Raw genomic sequence first — 25811 nt, forward strand, 5'->3', positions numbered from 1 at the left:
CACCAGTTCGCTGAAGCGCCTGAGTAGTCAGGGAGGCCCGTGGAGCAAAGTGCGCCTTTTCTCCAGCCAGGCTGCCATCCACGCCTCATTAGGAATGTGACAGTGGAGTCACACTTGACCAGCTGTCGATGGAGCTAATGATTCCATCTCAGCAATTGGAACTGGGCCCAAGAACAATTAAGCTTAGCTTTAACTGAGAACCTGTTCTTCCTGCCAGCTCTACCTCAGGTCGTAAGTCAAAGAGCGAGACTGTGTGGAGACCGAGGCGCGTTGTTGTGCACTGTTTTTGTTTCGGTGATAAGTAAATCCACCCAGGAGGATGGGAAGTGACCCCACAGCTGCCAGCCACATAGGACACCAGACCTATGTCATGGACTGGTGTGTCAGGAAGTGCTGTGGTCCTGTTGTTGAGGGGTCAGCGTCTGCTGCTGCCTCCCATAGCACTTAGAGCAGTTCAGTCAGGGCCGTGAGGCTCAGAGGAGAGGGCCTTCCGCAGCCCAGCCTCTCTGCCCTGTGACCAGCGGGGCTAGAGCTCAGATTCCTGCCCCCGCAACCCTGCAACCCTTGCTGTGTGATCTTGGACCTCTGGCTTTGTCTCTGTAAAAAGGGGACGATCATGGAAGCCACCCCGTAAGGTTGAGATGATGTACAGGAAGACATTAGTGTAATGTCTGGCACGCAGAAGCCTCTCGGGAATGTTATTAATACTGAATTCTACTGTATCTAGTTTTCTTAAGTAGTGAAGCTTCACTTTTTGCTCTTTTAAAAGTAATTTATGCTTGTTGTAAGTAAACTGGAAAATACAGAAAAGTGGGAAAACCAGTTGCAAATCGTATAACTACCCAAAGAGAATCCCTGGGGGAACTTTGGATCATGTCCTTCTTACCTGTTTGTGTGTGCATGCAGTCGTTTCTCAGTTTGCTTGGTAGGTGATTCATAGTTGCAATCCCACAGTCTTCTTTGTGTCTGGCATCTTTCCCCTTACACAGTGTAAGCTTTTCCCATCAATGTGTACATTCTTTGGGTTTTCTTATTCTATTTAGGAAAAGCTGTCCTGAGGTATGTACATCACAATTTCATTTCAGTGTCAAGAAATGCTAGGCAAATTAGTTGTAAAATCTTCCCCAAAGTAGTATTTCCAAAAGACTTACATTCCAATAGATGCACTGTTTCTCAAATAGCAGTTCAGAGGACTAGCAGCTTTCTAGGTAAATGAATTGAACACATACAGTCAATTTTGTCATAGAGGCTTCAAGTGTTATTTTATAACAGAGACATAACAGCCTTTGACCTCATTTGTTTTCTCTCTCTCCTCAGGACGATATTCCTAGTATTACTGTTTTCTCAATATGCCAGAAATGTTAAATTTCCTCTCCCGATTTATAAATCCAAGAAAGGATGGACTGCGTACAAGTTACAGCTGTTCAAAATGTTCCCTGTGAGTAGCTGACTTCTCCCCCTGCTGACATTTTTGCCTTTGGTTCATATGTAAGGGGATCAAGTAAAGGGAGGGTTTTAAGCAGGCCCCGCTTCGGGGACCATGTCTGTGCAGAGACATCAGGGTACTAATGACCACTCAGATCATCTTAGACTTAAAGGTTCTGATTCTGAAATGGGAGCACATCCTTTTAGTAGTGCCAAAGGAATGGGACATTGTCCTTGGGACTGAGTAAGATTTGACTTCACGTGGCCTCTGTGGGCATGATGTCCATTCTTGTTTTACTAGCCAGACTTTGGAAAGGGTAAGATAAATTTACCGGAATGAAACTGCTCTCTCAATGAGATTCCATTCAAGGAAGAATAGGTCTGCAAAGTACAGGCGATAGTGGGCTCTGGGGGTGATGTTCAGACCGTGGTAAAGGGGTGTTTTTAGTCAACACCTGGGAGCCATACTGGCCTGACAGAGCTTCCCCTTGACCACTCCAGATCATCCTGGCCATCCTGGTATCCTGGCTGCTCTGCTTCATCTTCACGGTGACAGACGTCTTCCCTCCCGACAGCACAAAGTATGGCTTCTATGCTCGCACAGATGCCAGGCAGGGTGTGCTGCTGGTAGCCCCGTGGTTTAAGGTTCCATACCCATGTAAGTATTCTGATGGCTAGAGGGGTCAGGAGCCCAGGAGGGCCCAACTGAGAGGGGTTGGAAGTTGGCAGAACCGCCTTCTTTGTCCCAGAATGTCCCCTGGAGGTCTTGCCGTTCTGGTCAGGAGAGGATTAGACAGCAAGAAATGGAGGCCCTGTCCCCAGAGGGCAGAAACCAACACACACAGACTGACCGGCTCCCTTCTCAGATTAGCTAGCTGTCTCTTTAAGCTCTGCTAAAATGAAATCCTGGACAAGGGGTCTCTTGCCAGCTTTGAGCTCTGGTGGCCAGGATTTGAGGGCAGCTGCTTAGAAAGGCAAGTATAGAGCTGCCAAAGTGGAAGACGTGAGTGGGAACAGCCTAGGGATTAGTAAGCAACCTGCTCAAGCACAATGGAATTTATATAATCTCTTAATGGGCAGCTGTAATCTTTTAAACTTGGTCAGAAGCTGTAGAGGTAAGTTGATAGTCACTAATGGCTGAAAGCTGCATCTTGATTTGAGTGTTGGCTAACTCCTTGGGGGTGAGAATACGTTCCCCAGCTGGGGTATCACCTGGACTCACGGCTAGCCCCGTCTAGGTGATCCCAGTGGTTGTTACATGCTTGGTTCCATTGTGAAGACTCTAGTCCCAGCATTTGGGTTTTTATTAGATTTGGAGCCTGAGCTCAGTCAGGTTCAGCCTACTTCTTTCCCTGCTTAACTGTCTTATTTTCATTTTTTATTATGACAAGGAGAAAAAGTGAGAGAAGCCAAAAATTTTAAGGTTGGGTTAAAGATGACTGCTCTGAGCATGTTGAATGATGAGTGTTGGCTGTTCCTTTTGTTCTCAACACACTTAGGAAAGCTTTAAAGAGTTTCATCTTTCAGGCTGGGCGTGGTGGCTCATGCCTGTAATCCCAGCACTTTGGGATGCTGAGGTAGGCGGATCACCCAAGGTCAGGAGTTCAAGACCAGTCTGGCCAACATGATGAAATCCCGTCTCTACAAAAATACAAGAATTAGCCAGGCACGGTGGCGGGTGCCTATAATTCCAACTACTCAGAGGCTGAGGTGGGAGAATCACTTGAGTCTGGGAGGTGGAGGTTGCAGGGAGCCAAGGTCATGCCACTGCACTCCAGCCTTGGGTGACAGAGCAAGACTCTATCTCAAAAAAAAAATTTCATATTTCTAAAATAACTTTCTCATCAGATTGTATGGTCTAAGTATGATAAACATACCTATCCTTTCTCCAAGAAAGAATGTGCAGGGTTCATATACATACCTATAGTCTGAGATTAAATGAAATTACAAATTAGTTGGTGAGGTACTCAGGGTGAGGCCAGGAGAGGCGGGGGCAGCGGGTGAGTAGAAGTCCCCATAGCACATACAGGGTGGTCTTTTGCCTGTGCAGGCAGCTCCCAAGGTGGATGCCAGTAGAAGCACAAGCTGGGCTGTCCAGGAGAGGCAGAGCTGTACAGGTGCTGGGACTAGAGAGAGTTTCCTAGGGCCCATGGGCCACACACAAGAAAGTGAAACTTAGTGGACAGAGTGTCCGAGGTTGTGCTGGCTGGGAGCGAGCACGTAGGGCTCCTGGCCTGCTGAGGGCTGGTGCGGTGCCAGAGCTTCACTGTAAGTATGGAGCTAGAAAGCCACCCCAGGGATATAGTCCTACTGTGTACATATGTAGTACTCTCCAGTGCTTTGCCTTAATCCAGAGAGACAGTTTCAAATACCTGAGCAGTGCTTTTCAGTCTGTAGTACGCTAGGTGTTATCTGGATTGATTCTTAATATAATACAGATTTCTTGCCCAAAATGTCAGCAGTGCTGAGGTTGAGAGATCCTGCTGTCAAGTAACAAACTAAATGAAAGTTTCTTGGTGAAAGGAGATAAGAAATAACAGACTCAAGACAGAGGGCTGGAATCCAACGAGGTCTTTAAGTGGGGGTAGGGGGGGATATATATGAAGGAAAAAAGATCAAAATAAGAATCCCCCCTCGGAATCAAGACAGTAAACTGAAACCAGAATACTACAACAGTAACAAGGTAACAATATAAAAGATAGTTTAGTAAGAGAAAATGTTGCTCGGTGAAGACCTCTGAATGAGGAAAGTCAATTCCAGATCAACCTGGAGCTGCTCTGTTGAGCAGGCCTCTTGAGGATGCACGGGCTGTGCTGAGCCGCCTGCGTACCTTGCACCCTGACTGAGGGCTGCCTCTGCATCCCCTGGCTGCTCCCACAGAGTGACCAGCCCGAGGGAGGAACAGTTCTGCCCTTAACTGCACTCCAGGCTCATTCTGCACATCTTTGTATCCTCTTTCTCTTCCCAATCCAATGGTTGCTCTAGGCTACTTATAACACAGGCCAGACCCCTCTAGGTGGCTTAGATGGCTTTTGGAACTCTTCCAGAACTTGCTTCCTGCCCTCTGACCTGCATGAAAGCTCTGTGTCCACCAGCTCTTCTTTCATATCCCCTCCCCAGAAATCCCCACCCCTGGAGGGGGCACCTCCATTCCTACCTCCTCCTCAAATCCTCCCTGGCCAGGGCCTGACTTTGCCTTTTCCTGATGTCCTCACTTACACTCCTTGTGACCCAGCTCAGCTTGAATTCATTTGAAGTTGAGCCATTGCCCTCTCCCCAGATCTTTTGGAGTGTCCTGTTCCCCAAGCTGCATTGTTGGCTCCTGAGTGAGAGACCATGTTTTAGCCCTCGTTCTTTTTCTGCTGTGCTTCCTGCTTAGTGGGTGTGTTATAACTAATGCTTCAAGAGAAGAAGGGCTAGCTCCTTTATCAAAGGAGCCTATTCATTCTCACATTGAAAGAGACCCATGCTCTTTTTATTAAATTTATAGCTCTCAAGTCCAAATTAATATTCTTTTAAAGAAAAAAATATCAAATGAAAGATTAAAAGCAGAACTTAAAATGAAGTTACAGTGGGGCCTCACTTTGCTTCCTGAAATGAAAGTATTTAAGTTCCTATAACATGGTTTATGATTTTAAAATAAGGTTCTGGTATTATAGTAGAGAAGGACTGTCCATACCTTATGGATGCTTTACTATCAGGATTTAAATTTAGCTGGTGATTCCTCACTGCTTTTTCACTAGGCAGCTTCTCCTGGGGAAGGCCACTGTTTCTTTATACCCTGCTCTGTATAGCAGGGCTATAAAACCCTCTTACAAATTTCCCTCCACAGCAGGCCACTTTCAGTTGTTATTTAGTAGATACTGAGTGTGGCTTAGAAACAGGAAAGAGAAGCTATGGCTGGCCTCTTCCAGCCCAGTAATATCTTCTTATGTTTTTTCTATTTTTTTCTTCTTTTTTTTTTTTTTTTTTTGAGATAGAGTCTTGCTCTGTTACCCAGGCTGGAGTGCAGTGTCACGATCTCAGCTCACTGCAACCTCTGCCTCCCGGGTTCAAGAGATTCTCCTGCCTTGGCCTTCCAAGTAGCTGGGATTACAGGCATGTGCCACCACAAAATTTTTTGTATTTTGTATTTTTATTAGAGATGGGGTTTCACCATGTTGGCCAGACTGGTCTTGAACTCCTGACCTCATCATCTGCCTGCCTCAGCCTCCCAAAGTGCTGGGATTACAGGTGTGAGCCACTGTGCCCAGCCATGACGTCTTCTTTTAAATAAAGACACAGTGGGGATCAGTCCTCGTTATGGCCGTCTTCATCTGACTCAGCAACTGTCCCAGGCATCTGGTGCTTAAGATTTTAAAATGAACAATATCCACGAGCTTCAGAATCCACGTGGATCTCGTAGAGTCCTCCAGCATTCAGAAGGACTTCGGGTAACTAGTCTTGGTCACTTTCGCTTGCCCCTCTGGGAGCGTTCATGGTTGTTTTCCTCCCGCAGTTCAGTGGGGACTACCCACCGTGTCCGCAGCTGGTGTCATTGGCATGCTCAGCGCTGTGGTCGCCAGCATCATCGAGTCTATCGGTGACTACTACGCCTGCGCACGGCTGTCCTGTGCCCCACCGCCCCCTATCCACGCAATAAACAGGTACGTTCCTGAGAAGATGAGTTCCCGCGTGGTCTTGTTACTTTGTTCTTAGGTTTAGATTGCCTTGAAGACAAAACCAGGAGTTTCAGCAGGAGCCAGCCAAGCAGCAGGACTCCAGTGGCTATTTGTCCTTGGACATATCACTGCTCTTGTTCACTTTCATTTTCCTCCTCGTTCATGATGTGGAACAGAATTCCTACCCTTTCTTAATTGCAGTGACATCAAACAGCTTTCTGAGAAACCACTGGAAGCCTTAAGTTCAAAAAACACATGCCAAGCACTGCACTTGTTCTTTACTTGTTTTTTTTTGGTGTGTGTGTATCATTTGGAGATCACACACACACACACAAAACAAGATAACAGAGGATCAAAGGAGATGTATAGCTGTTTTTGTTTTTGTTTTTTTTCCATAAACTGAAATTTTTCTTCAGTGCAAAACAAGCTCTTCACTGTTCACAGGGTTGCTACTGCTGTTTTGTAAAGACCTGGAGTCTCACTGTGTTCCCCAGGCTGCACGCAGTGGCTATTCACAGGCACAATCATAATGTACCACACGCTGGAACTCCTGGGCTCAGGTGATCCTCCCACCTCAGCCTCCCGAGTAGCTGAGACTGCAGGTGTGCACCACCTTACTTGGCTATACAGCACTGTTTAGACGTTGCAAAAATTACCTGTTTTCTCCCTGTGTTTCCCCATCCAATCTTGGCTGCCACCATCAGACAGACAGAAAGCACAAGGATACCTTTTCTCTCCCCTGTAGTGGAAACCTTAGCAGCAGGCTGTAACTGCTCCAGGCCTATCAGTTAGATACATTCCACCTGTCCCCAGGGCTATGCCCTGTGTAATCTATGCACAGTTACAATTTATGTAAATAGGGACAGGAATAGCAGAAGTGAATGAAATCTGTGAAATCTAGGGTTTATGAACTATGGGGTTTATGGTCTCAAAATACTTGGTCTTTAGCTTTCAGAAGTTGTTAGATAATTGCCCCTGAAGAGTCTGCAGAGAAAAGAAAGCCCAGATCCCCTTCTGTTCTCCAGCCAGCTCTGCCACCCCAAAAGGGACTATATGTGATGAGATCAGTGGGCTGGTTTGGCATGTCTTGCCTTGGCTCTGTTAGGGGCTTCCAGTCCTGATGTCCACATCTTTCTCTAATGGAGCTGCTACATATGATTAAATACTCACATATCGCGCCGGGCGCGGTGGCTCAAGCCTGTAATCCCAGCACTTTGGGAGGCTGAGGTGGGTGGATCACGAGGTCGAGAGATCGAGACCATCCTGGTCAACATGGTGAAACCCCGTCTCTACTAAAAGTGCAAAAAATTAGCTGGGCATAGTGGCACGTGCCTGTAATCCCAGCTACTCAGGAGGCTGAGGCAGGAGAATTGCCTGAGCCCAGGAGGCGGAGGTTGCGGTGAGCCGAGATCGCGCCATTGCACTCCAGCCTGGGTAACAAGGGAGAAACTCCGTCTCAAAAAAAAAAAAAAAAAAAAAAAATACATATCAATATGTTTAAAAGTGTCAGTACCTATGAAATTATAAAACATACCCTTCCTGATGAAACTGAATTTAATAGTAAAACATCACATCAGTGTTTTATTTCCATAGACGGCCCATGTTTGTCTTGTACCCCAACAGATGGCTTTATTTTCTGGCTAAAATCCTTTGCTTTCATTTGCAGTGATTTAAAAACACTCGAATCTAACATTTGACTTTGAGAGGTGCTTCTCAAAATTGAATGAGCTTTGCTGGGTTCTGTTAAAATGCAGATTCTGGCCAGGCACAGTGCCTCACTCCTGTAATCCCAGCACTTTGGGAGGCTGAGGTGGGCAGATCACCCAGAGGTCAGGAGTTTGAGACCAGCCTGGCCAACATGACAAAAACCACATCTCTACTAAAAATATGAAAATTAGCCGGGTATGGTGGTGGGCATCTGTAATCCAAGCTATCCAGAGGCTAAACCAGGATCATCGCTTGAACCTGGGAGGCAGAGGCTGCAGTGAGCCAAGATCATGCCACTGCACTCCAGCCTGGGTGACAGAGCAAGACTCCATCTCAAAAAAAAAAAAAGGATTCAGATTCTGCTTCAGCAGGTCTGGGGCGGGGTCTGAGATTCTGTATTTTTAACCCCCACTCCCAGGAGATGTGGAAGCTGCTGGTCTGTGGGCCACATTTTTGGATTGCAGATGTGTAGAGGCTGTTTCAGAGTGAGTGGATCACCCAGTTGAATGAATGTTTTTCTTTCCTCCATTCCTTTACATTTTAGGGGAATTTTCGTGGAGGGCCTCTCCTGTGTTCTTGATGGCATATTTGGTACTGGAAATGGCTCTACTTCATCCAGTCCCAACATTGGAGTTTTGGGAATTACAAAGGTACACAGATTTTTCTAATTAAATGATTGGGCCTCTAAGCATTCATCCATTTTATTGATCGGTCTGGCCACTGCAAGTTCCCAATAGGTGGGCCTCTGATTTTAAAAAATCATTTCTCTCCATCTCCCTTTTTAAGTGTTTACAATGCCTGTTTGGAAGTCTCTCTTCTCTCGCTGGTCCAGGTAGGGAGACACTCAGTCCTGTCATTCCTTCATGCAATATTTATAAAGCACTCACTTTGCCAGGTCACCATTTGAGGTACTTGGGATACATCAGTGAATTAAAAAGTGGATTTACATTGTGGGAAGACAGTCAACAGTCAGCATACTAGGTCCATAAATGATGCAGTATGTGTCAGCCAGTGATAAGTACTGGGGGAAACATGGGACAGGAAGCTTGGGGAGAGGGTGACTAGGTGTTAAATAGGCTGATCTTCAGATGACCTCAAACAAGGACCTGAAGGATGGAGGGAGGGAGCTTGCAGACAATGTGGGGAAGAGTATTCAAGATGCTGGGATGTGGCCAGGGCAGAACCCTATCCTGGAAGTAGAGGTCAGCAAAGAGGCCAGTGCGGATCAGGAAGTCTGGACAGGTGAGGTCTGCCAGGTAACTGAGGACCAGGTCACGCAGACAGGTTAAGTAGGCAGCCACAGATGCTAAGTGGAAGCAGATGCTGCAGGGAGCAGCTTGATGGGATTTTTTTTTTTTTTTCTTTTTTTAAGGATCGCTCTGACTGCAATGATGAGAATAAACCGTGGGGGTGGGGGGAGGGTGGGCAAAAGGTAGAAATGGGATCCCAACTGGGAGGTGTCACTAGTTTTAAATTAAGAGATGACCCACCATTGGCCATTGTATGTTGTACAACTAAGACCATGAAAATTGGTTCACCCTCCTCGATGGCCTCTGACTCACATGTCTCCCTCACTGAGGACTTGGAGTGAGCCCAGAAACCTTCTAGAACTGGTTGATCTCTGTAAAATTGGGAGGGTGGAGTGGATTTTGAAAGAATTCTCCCTTGCCATGTAAGATCTGTAACCGGACAAAGAGAAACCAGATACTAAGTTTGATTAATCTTGACTGCAAATCCAGGTGCGAGGGAACCGCCGTGCGTGCACCTGCATGCCTAGCTTGTTTGTTGGTTTCCCTAAGTTGACAGGGCCCTGCCAGAGCCCAGCCTCAGGTGTACCAGTGGCCCCATCTGCCTGTTGTTCCAGGTATGGGGCAGGTGAGGGAAGGTTGCCTGAGGGGCATTTCCTCCAGCGCCGTCCTGGGGGTTCTGTAGCTGCCCACAGTGAGAAGCCAGTGCCAAGCACAGGGAGATTTGGGAATGATCTTGTGGGCACGGAATGGGGCCTAAACCATGCCATGCTTTAGCCAGTTTGCTGCTGTGAGCTTATAGGCATATAAGTAATCCAAAATCCCAAATAAGATAGCCGGCCCTCTGTATCTGAGGGTTCTACCAACTTCAATTCAAAAATATTGTTTCTGAACCAATGTTGTTTGTTTCTGTACTGTTCTGTGTGAGCATGTACAAACTTTTTGTTGTTGTTATTATTCCCTGAACAGTGCAGTCTGACAACAATTTACAAAGCAATTACATTGTATTAAGTATTGTAAGTAATATTAAGGTAATTTAAAGTATATAGGAGGATGTTGGCTGGGCGCCATGGCTCACAGCTGTAATCCCCGCACTTTGGGAGGCCAAGGTGGGCAGATCACCTGAGGTTAGGAGTTTGAGACCAGCCGGCCAACATGGTGAAACCCTATCTCTACTAAAAACACAAAAATTAGCCAGGCATGGTGGCAGGCACCTGTAATCCCAGCTACTTGGAAAGCTGAGGGAGGAGAATAGCTTGAACCCAGGAGGTGGAGGTTGCAGTGAGCTGAGTGAGCTGAGATCGTGCCACTGCACTCCTACCTGGGTGACAGTGAGACTCTGTCTCAAATAAAAATAAGTAAGTATATGGGAGGATGCATGTAGGCTACATGGAAATACTTTATCATTTTATATCAGGGACTTGAGCATCTGTGGTTGTTGCTATCTGAGGCGAAGGAAGTGGTGGTCATGGAACCAATTAAAGGATACCTAATTGTAGGAGTAAAAGTGTTGTAGAAGATGGCACTCTTAGGGGAAGACAGTTTAACAAGCCTCCTCCTTCTGCACCCCTTTAAAACACATCATCGTATAACGTGACCACCAAGGTGGTTTGGGAAATCATTCTCATTATTAAAATTTGAATGGTACTAGCTTATTCTGACAAGTTACCTTGCCAACACTTTTTAATGAGCTGATGTTTCCCAAGTGTCTAGAACAGTAGCCTGGCAGAGTGGGTGCTTCATAAATATCAATATTGCATGAAGGAATGATGGCACCTGAGTGCCTTCCTGCCTGGACCAGCAAGGTTCATCATTATCATTATCTTAGTTTATTTCTAGGAACAGAGCAAGTACTATCTCCCTGGCTGTCAAATCTCTTTAGTCATTTCTCTTTGCCGCATTCTGCACCACTGTGGAAGACTTTGGAAAACCATACACTTAGGGCCTATTTTTCCAAGAACTTAGAGGTAGAGCCACAGTTCATGAGGGAGGAACCAAGGAGATTCCAGGGAATGGGTCCTGTGAGAGGGGACACAAAGTCCTGGGGAAGCAGCGAGAGGGCTGGGGTTTTAGGGCTCTGTCTCTGGTAGTTAGAATAAAACAATAGGTACTTGGGCAATGTTCATTGAATGGAAGAATGGCTTAGTTGCTGTTTGTATTTTTGACAGCATCAAAGGCAGATCAGTCTTCCAGATGTCACTTTTGTGTCAGATTTAGTTTCAGGTATCCCTGGGGCCAGTTCGGCCCCTCATACCTAACAGGCCTGCCTGACCCTGCTGGGAGTCTTCACATAGGCTGCCTGGATGTTCTTCCTCCAGCAAACTCTTACTCACCCCTCAGGACCATCTCCAACAACCCGCCCTAAATTTTCAGATTTTCTCTTCCCTGCTGCTGGGCTCCTCCACAGCAGAACAGTATAGCAGTGAGATTATTTAATCAAGCTTGTGACTTATCTTTCATTCACCTGCTCCAGTCTAACAAGTGCTGGTCACATAGTAGTTCCTCAAAAATGTTTGCTGAAGATGCAGCCATTGGTGAATGAAAGCCTTCCTTATTACCTATTAACAGCCAAGCACGAGTCACTTTTGCTTGATTTGTCAGTTTGAGTGATCTTTTCCATTGCTTCCCTGCCCTCTGTGGGGTGAGGAGGGGCAGGCCAGGGACAGTGGGACAGTGACTGAGTCCAGCTGGACGGCCGTCTCTCACGTGCACAGCTCAGACCAGGCTCTGATGCTTATGCTTGACCGGCTGACCCTGGTCCTTTGAGAGTTCTGTGCAGTGGTCAACATGTCACACACAGCTGCACCAGCCACGTATGCCTGGTGGGCATTTGAGATGCAGCCAGTGTATAAGGGGAATTGCATTTAAAATTTCATCTCACTTTTACTTAAAATTTAAGCAGCCCTCTTCTGCTCCTCGCTGGGGTCACACATAAGGCCTTGTGGACATTCCCCCAAACACTCTGAAATGTTTACCCAATTTACATCCTCAGGGTGTTTTCCTGGAAGAGGCAGCACAGAGTAGGGGCCCACAGTGCAGGATTCTTGAGCCAGATGCCCGTGCCACCTCCCACTGTCCGGGTGACAGCAGGCTAGACAGAAGCTGCCGGGAGGCAGAGATCAACAGTAGCAGATAACACCCTATGTGGTGCCGTGGGAGCCTATAATGGGGGAAGAGTCCTAGTGTCGGGATACTTTTCTGTGGAGCATTTGGGTGATGTTTAAAAGGATGTGTCTGGGATCTGGCTAGGAAGGGGCCGCAGGGAAGGATGTCCAGGTAGACAGGCCCAGGCCTTCCTGGAGTGCTTAGAAGGAGCCTGAGAAGTGGGTTTTATTTCATACCAGAGCATGCAAGGAGGGGACCGACCTCCCCAGTTCCATGTGTTAGAAAGGTCACTCCATGGCAGTATGGAGGACGAGTGGGTGCAAGAAAGCCAGAGGCAGCCAGGCCCAGGTAGGTGGCTCTCAGATGGCTCAGTGTGTGCCAGCTACCATTCAGGCGGTTTTATGCAGGTCCCAATTCTCAAAGCAAAACCACAAGGCTTGTACATGACCAAGATGAAGATCCTGAGATCCTAGAGGCCGCGGGTCTGCCCAACCATAGTCAGAGGCGGGCTGGGAGAAGAGCCTGCCATCGAGCTCCAGATGTCCTCACCCGTAACCCCTTCTCTTTGCCACCTCTCACGGGAATTGTGCCATCAGGAAAGGAGGTTCCAGAAATGTCTGGGGGTTTGGTCTGATTACTGGTGTGGGGAAATTGGCATTGAGGCTGAAGTGCTTTGGGGAAGGTCACTTTGGTGACGTGTGGTGCTGGGAACCCAGGGGGTTGTCAGGGGCAAAGCGTGGGCTTTGCATTCCAGACACAGGGTCATCCCCGCCCATGATGACTGTGCCAGGGCAATGGAGCCCCGGGGCCTGAGTGCAGGGAGCATCACCAGGGCATGGAGATGCCGAGGGTGACCCTCAGGGTCCCCACAGTGGAGGTGAGACGAGTCGGCTGAGGAGAAGGGGAAGGTCGCAAGCCAGGCCATGGGTATCTCTCCTCAGGGTTCTTGGGTAATTTATGGTGATGCGGCATGGAGATCAGTCCCTGTCTCCCGGCCTCCTGTGCCCTGCAGGTCGGCAGCCGCCGCGTGATACAGTGCGGAGCGGCCCTCATGCTCGCCCTCGGCATGATCGGGAAGTTCAGCGCCCTCTTCGCCTCCCTTCCAGATCCTGTGCTGGGAGCCCTTTTCTGCACGCTCTTTGGTAAAACTCCCCTTTCTGGCTTTTTCCTTTACTTTTATGGGGTTTTAATCGGAATCATGGTGTTTTTGCTGACTCCCTTCAGTAAGAAGATGATAAATTTCTATTTTAAAATAACAAAGGATATGCCTTCAAACAATGAAAACTTTATATCACCCTGAGTTGAATTTATGCTAAAGATGAAACCAACAATAAGATCTTACTGTGCTACGAATATTGAGATTAAATCTAATCTCTTTAGTATTTCTGACCAATTTAACTCAAATACCATCCCTCTGAATGGACTACTTTAAACTGACCATTTTTACAGTGGGACTCTGGATTTGATCTCTGCGCCATTTAGCTGTAATAACCAGACATGCTCCAGATATTTGGGTAGGTCTCCCTGTTTAATCAAAATGTTTGTATAGAGAGGGAACCAATGTCCTTAGTTCTCTACTTGACAAAATGCCACATGGTGTTTATGCTCCCGTATGAACCCAAATAGTGCTTAGGCCAAGAGTCATTTGGCCCAGAGCCCAGGGTGGCCACAGTCCAACCCCACACGTCCCCCTTCCTGTCCCTGCATTGGTCTCCTTGGTTTCTGCTGGGCAGAGAAGGGGCACCGGGGAGCCTGCCCTCACCTGCCCTGAGCAATCTGCTGTCCACGCTGCAGTGGTGCTGGAGCTTGTGGTCTGGTGTGTTTTTCTCCAGGAATGATCACAGCTGTTGGCCTCTCTAACCTGCAGTTCATTGATTTGAATTCTTCCCGGAACCTCTTTGTGCTTGGATTTTCGATCTTCTTTGGACTTGTCCTTCCGAGTTACCTCAGACAGAACCCTCTTGTCACAGGTAAGGAAATGGGCTTTGCATCTTGGAGTGGGACCTGGAACCACAGCCACCAGTCCACGCATGGCTCTTTGCCCATTGGAGAGGACTTTGGACCTTCAGGAACTATTGTGGAGATTTGTACATGCATTTCTCTTGAGTCTCACTTTTCAGCAGTTACCTGGAAGCCCTGTGGGCTTCTGGCTGGCGTGTTCATGTGATGGTCTTGGATACTAAGGTCCGTTTTTTACCGGGACCCTCTCCTGAAGGAGAATGCCTCTCTGTAAATCCTTTTGATTACATTAGTCTATCTTAATAGACGAATGCTCTGTTAATATAATTTTTTTTGAAACTCAACTTCATGGACTTTGAACACATTTTTGTACTATTTTATGCCTATCCTATTAAATCCTCAGAGCAAAACCATGTGGCTTCTGCATTCAAGATTAACCTTTTTAACTCCTCCTTTTAATACTGCAATGTGATGAAGAATGTAGAAAGGAGGAACCATCTCAAGATACAACCATTGCTACTGATAATATCTTAGCCAGTGCAGAATTGAGGACCATTTGTTTATATATATACTTTTTGTGGGCGAAATTCACATAACAAACTTAACCACTTTAAGCAGTTAGGTGGCATCTATTACAGTGTTGTGCAACCATCACCTCTGTCCAGTTTCCAAAACATTTGGTTACCCCAAAATAAACCTCCAAATTCATTAAGCAGTAAATCCTCATCACCCCCTGCCCCCAGTCCCTGGCAGCCACCAGTGTGCTTTCTGTTTCTATGGATTCACAGTCTATTCTAGGTATTTCATATAAATGGAGTCATAGTATGTGGCTTTTCGTGTCTGGCTTCTTTCCCTTAGCATGTTTTCAAGATCCATCCATGTCGTAGCATGCAGCAGTATTTCATTCCTTTTTATGAAATGGAGTCTTGCTTTGTTACCCAGGTTGGAGTGCAGGCCTGGGCATGATCTCGGCTCACTGCAACCTCTGCCTCCTGGGTTCAAGCGATTCTCATGCCTCAGCCTCCCAAGTAGTTGGGATAACAGGTACCCACCACCACACCCAGCTAATTTTTGTATTTTTAGTAGAGACGGGGTTTCACCATATTGGCCAGGCTAGTCTCAAACTCCTGACCTCAAGTGATCTTCCTGCCTTGGCTTCCCAAAGTGCTGGGATTACAGGTATGAGACACCATGCCTGGCCTCATTCCTTTTTTATGACTAGATAATATTCCATTGTGTGTATATATCATAATTTGTTTATCCCTTCATCCATTGATGGACATTTGGGATGTTTCCACCTTTTGGCTATGGTGAATGTTGATGTACAAGTACAGTCAGGTCTCATTATTCATGAAGTTATGTTCCATAGAGTCGCCACAAACAGTATTAGCAAATACTGAACCATCGCTGGGGAAACATAACCAGCAGTGCTACGGTTGTGCCGAGATAAATCTCTAAAACACCACAGCCGCCTCATGCGCAGGAACATCAGGGAGCACTTCACACCACTTGGCTGACATTTTAAATACTGAGATTGCCAGCAGAAAACACACAGTATGACAGACAGGGCACTAAATTTTCTGCAAAAAGGACTCTTGTTTACAGGAGGAGGCCAGAACAAGGCAGCTCGTCAGCTCATTTGACATCAGCTGGGAATGTGTGTGGCATAGCTTAGATTTTTCACTACTCTGTATGCCCGTGAAGGCACCAAGGGCATTCATTTTTGGTTTACAAATAAATTTTAGTGTAGGCAATTTCACAGATACGTTCATTCATGAATAATCAATGTGAGACATATTCGAGTACTTGTTTTCATTTCTCCTGGGTATATACCTAAGAGTGGAATTGCTGGGTCATACGGTACTTCTATTTTTAACCTTTTGAGGAACTGCCAAACTCTTTCATGGCGGCCACACCATTTTGCTATCTATGTACAAGCATTCCTGTTTCTCCACATCCTCACCAGTGCTTGTGGTTTTCTGTTGAGGATCGTTCAATCTTCAGTATGGAAAATGTGTGGATAAATGGGATTCTTGTCACTTTTTACATTTAATGTGTCATAATCATGGGAGGACATCTTTATAAATCCAGTTGCTCTTGATTAAAAGCAGCTAAGCACTTATTGGTAACCCAGGATACAGGAAACTCTTGTATGATTGCAGGTACCAGAAATAATTTTGTCGTCATCTTCTTCACTTTGTAATTTTTTCTCAGCCTTATGACTACCTTTTTTTTTTTTTTTTTTTTTTTGAGACGGAGTTTTGCTCTTGTTACCCAGGCTGGAGTGCAATGGCGCGATCTCGGCTCACCGCAACCTCCGCCTCCTGGGTTCAGGCAATTCTCCTGCCTCAGCCTCCTGAGTAGCTGGGATTACAGGCACGCGCCACCATGCCCAGCTAATTTTTTGTATTTTTAGTAGAGACGGGATTTCACCATGTTGACCGGGATGGTCTCGATCTCTTGACCTCGTGATCCACCCGCCTCAGCCTCCCAAAGTGCTGGGATTACAGACTCGAGCCACCGCGCCCGGCTCGACTACCTTTTTTTTAATTTTGAATTTTTTTATCCACAGACTACACCCCTGCGGCTTCACAGTTCCTTGTAGGGAGAACGCCATTCTGTTATTCACGTGTTACGCACCACTGTTGAGAATTCTCCTTATGGAGATACCTTTGGGTTATTGCTGAAAGTATTCATCATAGTTTAAAACGTTACTGGCAAAAATTTGTGCACAACTAAGAAATTTACACTTTCCTGCACTGCTTTGATTGGTGGAATTCTGCCCACACCATTGCCCCTTCCCAAGTCAGGCTCTCTCCTGCTGTGGCACTGACTTTTATGGCTGTGTTCTCTTTCTAGGGATAACAGGAATCGATCAAGTGTTGAACGTCCTTCTCACGACAGCTATGTTTGTAGGGGGCTGTGTGGCATTTATCCTGGATAACACCATTCCAGGTACGTGGTATATATCAAACACACTTTTTTTTTTTCACATATGAGTTACTTTTTTGCCAAATAGAAATTGGAAACAGGAAGAGTAAATGAGTTCAAAGCATCACTGGTTATAACTGTTTTCTAAAACAGTTGCGATGGCGCTCTCAGCCTCCATGTAAGAATCCGTTTTTTGCTAAATAAACTGATTAATTTTGTTTCTCCTACTGAACAACTTTTGGGAGATAACAGGTGAGCTCCCTGTGTGTGGTGAGATGGCAGTGGGGTGGGCACAGCCCAGGCTTCTGCCTCCCGGCACAGCCTGTGCCCAAGGGCCCGCAGTGTGGCTTTCATCTGATCTGAGACAGGTGGGAACAGCCTGCGCCACTTCTGCGTGGGGAGACTGTCCTTTAAATGAGTCATTCCTAAGGTGGGCTTCCAGCCAACTAAGACCAAAAGGCAGTAGAAGATCGTGGGCAAAGGCTGAGATTAGGGGTCCAGGATCATTGATGAGAGGTGCCTGGAGGCATCTGCCTCTCCAAACCCATGATCCCTGTTTATGGATACATTCTGTGCTGAGCTTGGGGTGACAGACTAGGATGTTATGTGCATCCTGCCTTGGAGATGGCTGCTGTGGACCGTTGTAAAATGCTGCCATGGATATACTGGTAGATTTCCCTGCTTTCAAGGAAGGATGATACTTATTCTTAGGCTTGAAGGTTTTATTGAGATTTCCCCCTTAAAACAACCCATCTCCATAAAAATCCTCAATCAAGAGATTGCTGGGGAAACCAAAGCAGAAGGAATCACACACATGAAGAGATGGAAGGCACTGGATTTAAGAGAGTCCGTAAGAACCACCCTCTTTCTCCTAAGCCAGTGGGAACTGAGAGAGGGGCACAGCAGTCAGGCTGATGGAAATTAAAGTCAGCTTTATTTCCGAAAGACGGATGAGAGAGCAGAGCTTAGATATAAAAACATCATGCGCTTCCTTGCTGAGTCCCATGTGCTCAGAGCTTTCTCCCTGACCCATCTGTCAGGGTGCAGAGTGGCCAGGAGTTTCCAGCCGGTGGATGTTCATCCCCACAGGAGCATGACAAGCACATGACCTGTGTGTCCCCCCACAGCACCATGCCAGAATGGAGCAAAGCAGCACGAAGTGTGGGTCTATCTAGACAGGAAGTGACTGTGCAGGGACTGGTTGACGAAGGAATTGTGTGATACAGTAAAGACTCAGCCCTGTTTTGCAAACTCAGATTTGAGATTTTTTTTTTTTTTGACTCAGATTTACTTTTTAGAGAGTTTTTTGTTTGTTTGTTTGTTTTAAGACAAGTCTTGCTCTGTTGCCCAGGCTGGAGTGCAGTGGCATGATCGCAGCTCACTGCAGCCTCTGCTTCCTGGGTTCAAGCGATTCTCTTGTCTCAGCCTCTTAGGTAGTTAAGATTATGGGCGTGCACCACCACACTTGGCTAATTTTTTTATTTTGAGAAGCGTTGGGGTTTCACCATGTTGGTCGGGCTTGTCTTGAACTCCTGACCTCATGTGGTGCTTTCACCTCGGCCTCCCAAAATGTTGGGATTACAGGTGTGAGCCCCCTCACCCAGCCTAGAAAAGTATTTTTTGAACAGACTTGGGGCAGGGGATGATAAACCAGAAGAGTAGATAACCAGTTGGGAGATAGATAGAATGAACCAGAAAAGCAATAACATGTCCTGGGCCAGACCCCAACAGTGAAAATTGAGAATATGGGTCACATAGAAGGATAGGGAGGTCGGAAGGCCATTAGGTGATTGCTTGAATGAGGGACATGGAGGGGCTAGTGCTTCTTAGACTTCTGGTTTGGGCACCTGGATAGCTGAGCACCTTCAACTCCTGAGGTGTTCTTTGCTGTCATCTGGGCAGGTTTGATCTGTGGGATGGCGTGTGTGTGTGTGTGTGTGTGTGTGTGTGTGTGTGTGCATGTGCGTGTGTGTGTGTGTGGTGTATGAATCGGGAGTTTCATTCTCAGTAGAGCTGCTAAACAAAGCATTCCTTTGTTTTATCTTGGGATGTGTATGACAGGTACTCCAGAGGAAAGAGGAATCAGGAAATGGAAGAAGGGCGTGGGCAAAGGGAGCAAATCTCTCGACGGCATGGAGTCCTACAATTTGCCATTTGGCATGAACATTATTAAAAAATACAGATGCTTCAGCTACTTACCCATCAGCCCAACTTTCGTGGGCTACACATGGTGGAAAGGCCTCAGGAAAAGTGACAACAGCCGGAGTTCAGACGAAGACTCCCAGGCCACAGGATAGCCTTCGCTGTGCCCTGTGGCCCAGCCGCAGTGAGGCATGTATCCGTAGTTCCTTGCTGGGTAACAAGAATAAAATACATGTTTGTATATCTGCATTTACATTCTGCGCCCCAGAGCTAAGACGGACTGAATCACTTTTCTGCTGTGGGGATGATGGTGCCTGATACGGTGTCTCACCTATCTCCTTATTTAAACCCTTGAACCCTTGCCCTTTGAGAGTGTCCATTGCTGACTGTGGTCACTAGATTTGAAGTTCCAGTTCTCCCTGGGGAGTGGGCATTTAAACTCTGCAGCGATTCCTTGCTTCAGTTCCCTTCCACCACCCAGGGGCAGCTTTCCTATAAGCCGCCTCCAGGGTCCAGGGGCTTTCTCTTTCTCTCCAAGGCCCCGGACCTGCTTCCTTATCATCTGACCCTGGTCTGTGCCCACAGAGACCTCCTCTGACCAAGGGGCACCAGTGTCCTCACACTGTCATGACTGACTGGCCCTATATGAGTCTGTTGTCCCTGTTCTCCTGGAGGAGGAGGCTGTTGACCTGAAAACAGTGGCGTGGCTGTCCTGTGCCCAGCTCTGGCTGTGGCTAAGGTCTGCACAGATGTTGAATGAACATCTATTTGGGGCATTGGAGGGGAAAGGAAAGGACCCTGAAGCTAGTATCTGATTCTCCGCTGCACCTTCTCCTGGCCACCCTGGCCCTGGTTGGGCTAGCACGTGCACACTGGCCTCTTTTCACTTCACTAGTGGCTGAGACACCTTATCTGGCATTTGTCACTCTTGGCCAGTATGATGAGTATTGAGTGCCGCACAAGGCACCAGTCAGACAAGCTGATGGGCGTCTTGGCTCTGCCGTCATGTGGATGTTATTGTTGCGCGTGTCTATAATTACAAGGTTTTATTCCTATTTAATGTTATTGACTATAGCAGATTTTGGAAATCAGTGTTTTCCATGTGACCCTCTTTCCTTGCATCCCTGTTCCTTGTCCCCCACCCCACCCTCCGCCCCATCAAGAAAAGAACCAGCATTTGTAAAGCTGTGGGCACCATCAGGGAAGCTTGTTGTAACGGCTTTTGAAGGCCAGTAACCATTGTTGTGGTTGTGTTTTGTATTGCTTGATACCATGAAAGTGTAAATACTGTAATGCCTAATCTATTTATCAAAACTGACTACTGGACCAGAGCCCAGAAATCATGGGTCAAGTTATACGTGAATTTGTTTTGTGAAGAAGGGAGGCTGAGAGCGGGTAACACGCAGAGCCGCCACGTGGAATGGTCTGTCGGCCCAGCCGGCCCCACACACCCGTGCTTCTGTTGCAAGTTGTTTCTGGCAGTCATGGGCTTAAGGAGACTCCCTGTGGGTTGCCATGTTGCACGTCCATTAGATCTTGATTTTACAGGTGAAAGCGGTAGCCGAAGGAGGTAAGAAAAGCAGCCAATAGGCTCCCTCTCTGTTAAGAGAGTTCTAACTAATAACACTAAATCTTTTCTGAGAAATGACTCCTGTTGGTTTGGTTTGAAACTTTTCAGCGAAGGAAAAAGCCTGAGATAAGAAGCAGTGCCCTCGCTTCATGAGGGGCCGCATCTTCAGCGCCGTTAACCTGGTGGAGCTTTGGTTGGCTGCGTGGCTGCCTGTCCCCTGTCTCCAGCGGCAGGGCGTGGTTCTCGGCAGCCTTCTGTCCACACGGTGCATTCCGGTCCCCCTCGACCCCAGGCTGGCTCAGCTCTGCAGTGCTGCGGCGCTGTCTGCAGCATTGCTACATCACTGTAGCCACTTCACTCCTGGAAGTTCAGGGCTTCAAGGTTGATTCTGGCAAGAACACCTTGGAGCCACTGCTTTGTTTTGCCAAAATCTTACTGCAGATTAAGTAAAGAACTTAGATGCTAAATTACATCTAATTTTGTATGTTTTCTTAAATGTGTCTTTGATGCATACTTTAGAAGCACACTGACTGAAGGTTTCCATCCCTCTTGCCTTGGGATGCCCTCGAGGCTGGCAGCCCTCCTGCCCTGAGTTGCTCTCAGTTCCTTCTATTTGGATTTTGCTCAACATCTCCAGTTTCTCTGCTCTGAAAAATGGGGACGACTGCTAAACATCCCAGAGATTTGCAATCTTCTAGCTCTCCAGGTGAGCAGAAGGACCAAATACCCAAATAAAAGCCTGAGAGCCATTGGTGATCCAGGGGTACCTTCTCTTCAGCTTGACTGGGCGTCTTCCACTGCATAACACTCAGGGTGTGTGCCTCAGTCATCCAGAAACCCACCCCCTTCTGAAGCCCCTCCTTGGGCCGGGTTTTATCAGGAGGCTTCAAACTCCGCGAATGTGTGGGGTGCCCTCTGCGAGCCTTCACATGGGGAAGGAAGCCCTACACTTTCAACTCCTGTTGGAATGAGAGTTTTCTGCTCTTCTTATTCCACAGGGGCCAACCTGATATTCTGTCCGAGGAGGGTTAAGGGGTTAGGAGGTGGGGAGCAAAGAGGGCAAAGATGCCCCTGCTGAATCTGGTACTTTCTGCACAGCCTTGAGTGATTGACATCCCCTAATGACTAATAAACTTGAACATGTAACACACACACACACACACACCATTTTAGGAAGTGGTTATCCTGCTGGAAAATATGCTACAGAAGGAAAATTTGTAATTGAAAGAAAAAGAATGTATTCATCTGCTTCTTGGGTTTAAGCACATACCTGAAGGGGAGGTATGGGGGACACAGTGGCCACATACGGTCTGTGTTGTGACACTGCCCATTCTCACCACTGGCCTGCATTGCTGGGGCCTTGAACCACCACCTGTACTTTGTTTTACCTGTAGAGCGTTCTAAAATATATTAGATGTGAATGTCCTTGCAGGCCAGTTAGTCTCCAGTTTCCGCAGAGACCACCTACCCACCACCACCTTCCCAGGTCACCTGCCTGGTCCTTAAAAGGAAGCATTTGTGTTGGCAATCCCAACACGAAACGTAGTTAGTGTTAATACGGAAAGGAGGTGATGCCATATTCACAGTGGGGGATGTGAAGCCACTGCTTCACAGATAATGGGAAGTGACTCTAGTCTCTGTAAGCAATTTTCATTCTCATTAGGGAGTTAAATATAGATTCACTGATACATTTACTTTCAGAATCTTTAAAGAGGATTTCACATGCTAACTTATAGTTGGTTTCTTGGGATTGATCAAGGCAGGAGAAGTGGCTTAACCATGCCAGCCAGAATGAAGCCTCATGGGTCCTGATGGTTTCCCATTTTCATGGTAACAAATTCGCACACAGGTTTTGCTTTATACTGTAGAATACTGACTTTCATGATGATAACTTGGTTTATGCATGAATATTGCAGTATTTCCATATAGTAAAATAACATTTCTACCCAGGATAATAGCCACAGTTTTCCAGGGAGGGAATGATATAATTTTCATGACAATGTCATGTGATGATAGAATTTCTCCATTGATGAATCTCTAGTATGTGTGTATACTTTATTTACCCATACATGTATTTTATGACCATGAGCTAAGTTGTGATTTCTTTCATTCATGTCCCTGCTGAAATATTGGTACTAGCAACTTAGACTTAAAGTTGGCAAGTCTCATCTTCAGTAATACGAATGCCATGGGAGTGGCCAGGCCAGATGGAAGGTGAATGTGGAGCGGTAGCAGAAGCCTCATTCCAGAACCCATCTGGCCAGAAAAGAAGCAGCATCCGGGGGGGTGGCCATGCATGGGGTATACACTTGATACAGGCACGGGCCTAGCATGGCTGTCGCTGGATGCCAGCTGTGCACGCCCAGCCACACCTGCTGCACGCTGCACTAGTGTGCGGCTCCAGCCTGAGTATTCACAAAGCTTGCTTCTCCAGGGAGCCTCCCCTTGGCTTTAGAGAAGAGCCCGAGGACTTATGTGCTGCCTGTGGTACTCTGTCCCCTCATGACTTAGACACAGGGACTTAGACACTAGATACATTGACCACTCTCTGCCCCTCCTGCAGTCAGAACCTGAATAGTGCAAGAAGACCGCCCAGTTTTGCCAGCATTCAGCATCTGCCCATAAAGCACATTAGCGTTGGGGGTCTCTTTTCAGCAGCCTCGCAGACATTCCTGTCCTTTCTGGTTGGTGTTGATGGTGTTTCAGCATCACCCTACCATCCCGCATCCTTAGCATCGCTGTGCGTGTTTCCAGGCACTTGGGACGCCCTTCCCCACATTGCCGTCTTACGGTTCAAATGACTTTCCTTTTCTGTTAGTAACAATCTTCATTTGACACCTTAATAAATTTCTGACTGTTCTTAAAACAGTGGGGATGCCTATATTTTCCTTGAGTTTTGTGACTGACTTTGGCTATATATACCTTTCTGGGGTTTTGTTTGTTTGTTTTTTATTTTTATTTTGCATACCGAGGGTATTTGGGGTGGGGTTGTTTTTTGAGATGTGTAATTCTTTTATGGAGTTTTTAAAAAGAATTTTCATATTGTTTTTCTAACATGGCTTCATTAAACGTTTAAGTATTTTAAAAATATGTAATATTTGGACCAGATGTTGTGAATAATAGTAGAGATAAAGCTATTTTATTCTGTATTTTTAAAACTGTTCCGTACAAATAAAAGCTCTCCTGGACACAGTTTTGCTCTTCACGCGCTTCCTTCTTGGGCTACTCTTTAAGAAAAGAGTCGCCCCTCGGAATCTGTAGGGGATTGCTTCCGGGACCTCCTTGGATACCACAGTCCGAGGCTACTCAAGTCCCTGATACAAAATGGCAAAATGGGTCAGACACAGCAGCTCAGGTCTGTAATCTCAGCACTTTGGGAAGCCAAGGCAGGAGAATCACTTGAGCCCATGAGTTTGAGACCAGCCTAGGCAACATAGTGAGACACCCCTTATCTAAAAAATTGTAGGCGCACATGGTGGTGCACGCCTGTGGTCCCAGCTGCTTGGGAGGCTGAGGTGGGAGGATTGCTTGAGCCCAGGAGTTTTAGGCTACAGTGAGCCGTGATTGCACCACTATACTCCAGTCTAGGTGACAGAGTGAGACTCTGCCTCAAAAAAATAAAATGGTATAATATTTGGATCTAACCTCTGCGTATCTTCCTGTATTCTTTAAATCATCTCTAAATGACTTATGAGATACAATACAAATGCTATGTAATACTTGTTATACTGTATTATTTTTATATTTACATTTTTATTATCATTATTTTTTTATTTTTTATTTTCAATCTTCAGTTGAATCCAAGGATACAGACGCCTCGGGTACAGAAAGCTGATAGTAATTAATTAAAAGTCATCACCTAGGGGAAGGAATTAACTGGTAAGAAATTCAATTCAACAAGTTCAGGAGCAGCATCATCTGGTGCCCAGCAGACTGATCAATGACAGCTGGAGGAAAGGCCCAATCAGTTCTTGTACCCAGAGAGCCAGAGATACAGGCAGGACTCTTGCGAGGATGTGGGAGGAGGAAGTAAAGTCGCAGAGGCCTCAGAAGTTACGGAGTGCGCCCATGCCAGACTTTGGGGATGAAATTCTGAGTCTGTTCTCACAGTCACCCGTCTGGAGGTGGAGACATTTCGGGAGTGGTGACCAGAGAGGATCTCAGCAGCCATGCCCACTTTCAGGCGAGTATTCAGACTGGGCCAGGAAATGCTGAGTTGTGGGAGACTGAGAGCAGCTCCATTCTGCCCCAGCATGGCTCCCTGGTGGGGTGAGGGTATAATGATGGGTCCAGGGGTGATTAGATGTGTGTTTTCACTTAGAGCAAGCTTGTCCAACCCGCTGCCCACAGGCCACATGCAGCCCAGGACGGCTTTGAAAGCTGCCCAACACAAATTCATAAACTTCCTTAAAACATTGAGATTTTTTTTTTTTCTTTTTTGAAATGGAGTTTCACTCTTGTTGCCCAGGCTGGAGTACAATGGCACAATCTTGGCTCACTGCAACCTCTGCCTCTCGGGTTCAAGCGATTATCCTGCCTCAGCCTCCCCAGTAGCTGGGATTACAGACATGGGACACCATGCCAAGCTAATTTTTTTGTATTTAGTAGAGACGGGGTTTCACCGTATTGGTCAGGCTGGTCTCTAACTCCTGACCTCAGGTGATTGATCTATCCACCTTGGACTCTCAAAGTGCTGGAATTACACACCTGGCTGAATTTTTTTTCTTTTTCTTTCTTCTTTTTTTCTTTTTTTAGTTCATCAGCTGATGTTAGTGTATTTTATGTGAGGCTCAAGACAGTTATTCCAGTTTGGCCTAGGGAAGCCAAAAGATTGGACACCCCAGGTTTAGGGCAAACTTAGAACTACCCCATTCCCATCTCCACCCGTGGTTCTTCTCTGGCCCCTTGAACCATGAGTGACCAGTGCAGCTGCTTCTGCAAGACCTGCAGCCAGCTGCCACCATCCCAATATCCTGACCCCTGAATCGCAGCTGGTGAGTCCATCACAAGGGGGATCATTTTACCTGAAATTAGGTACATGCAAAAGATTTTGTAAGGTATTTG

At 46.7% G+C, this 25811-nt stretch overlaps 1 protein-coding gene and 1 non-coding gene across 6 annotated transcripts in view; one reads left to right on the plus strand and one right to left on the minus strand.

Moving 5' to 3' along the window:
* Window positions 1-23940, plus strand: part of SLC23A2 (solute carrier family 23 member 2) — a 135632-nt gene extending 111692 nt beyond the window's left edge. For all 5 annotated transcript variants that reach the window (XM_074406280.1, XM_074406283.1, XM_039479545.2 and 2 more), the window contains 8 exons: window positions 1318-1438; window positions 1927-2083; window positions 5924-6071; window positions 8338-8443; window positions 13158-13287; window positions 13978-14115; window positions 16964-17059; window positions 19097-23940. In XM_074406280.1, coding sequence (XP_074262381.1) covers window positions 1318-1438; window positions 1927-2083; window positions 5924-6071; window positions 8338-8443; window positions 13158-13287; window positions 13978-14115; window positions 16964-17059; window positions 19097-19332 — 1132 coding nt within the window. In that variant the 3' untranslated portion in view covers window positions 19333-23940. The remainder of the gene's footprint in view (window positions 1-1317; window positions 1439-1926; window positions 2084-5923; window positions 6072-8337; window positions 8444-13157; window positions 13288-13977; window positions 14116-16963; window positions 17060-19096) is intronic.
* Window positions 6752-6880, minus strand: LOC120367993 (small nucleolar RNA SNORA31). The gene has a single exon (XR_005582224.1). It is a non-coding gene; the product is annotated as a small nucleolar RNA SNORA31 (small nucleolar RNA).
* Window positions 23941-25811: the final 1871 nt, after the last annotated feature.

This window comes from Saimiri boliviensis, chromosome 9 (assembly GCF_048565385.1).
Source record: "Saimiri boliviensis isolate mSaiBol1 chromosome 9, mSaiBol1.pri, whole genome shotgun sequence".
NCBI lineage: Eukaryota > Metazoa > Chordata > Mammalia > Primates > Cebidae > Saimiri > Saimiri boliviensis.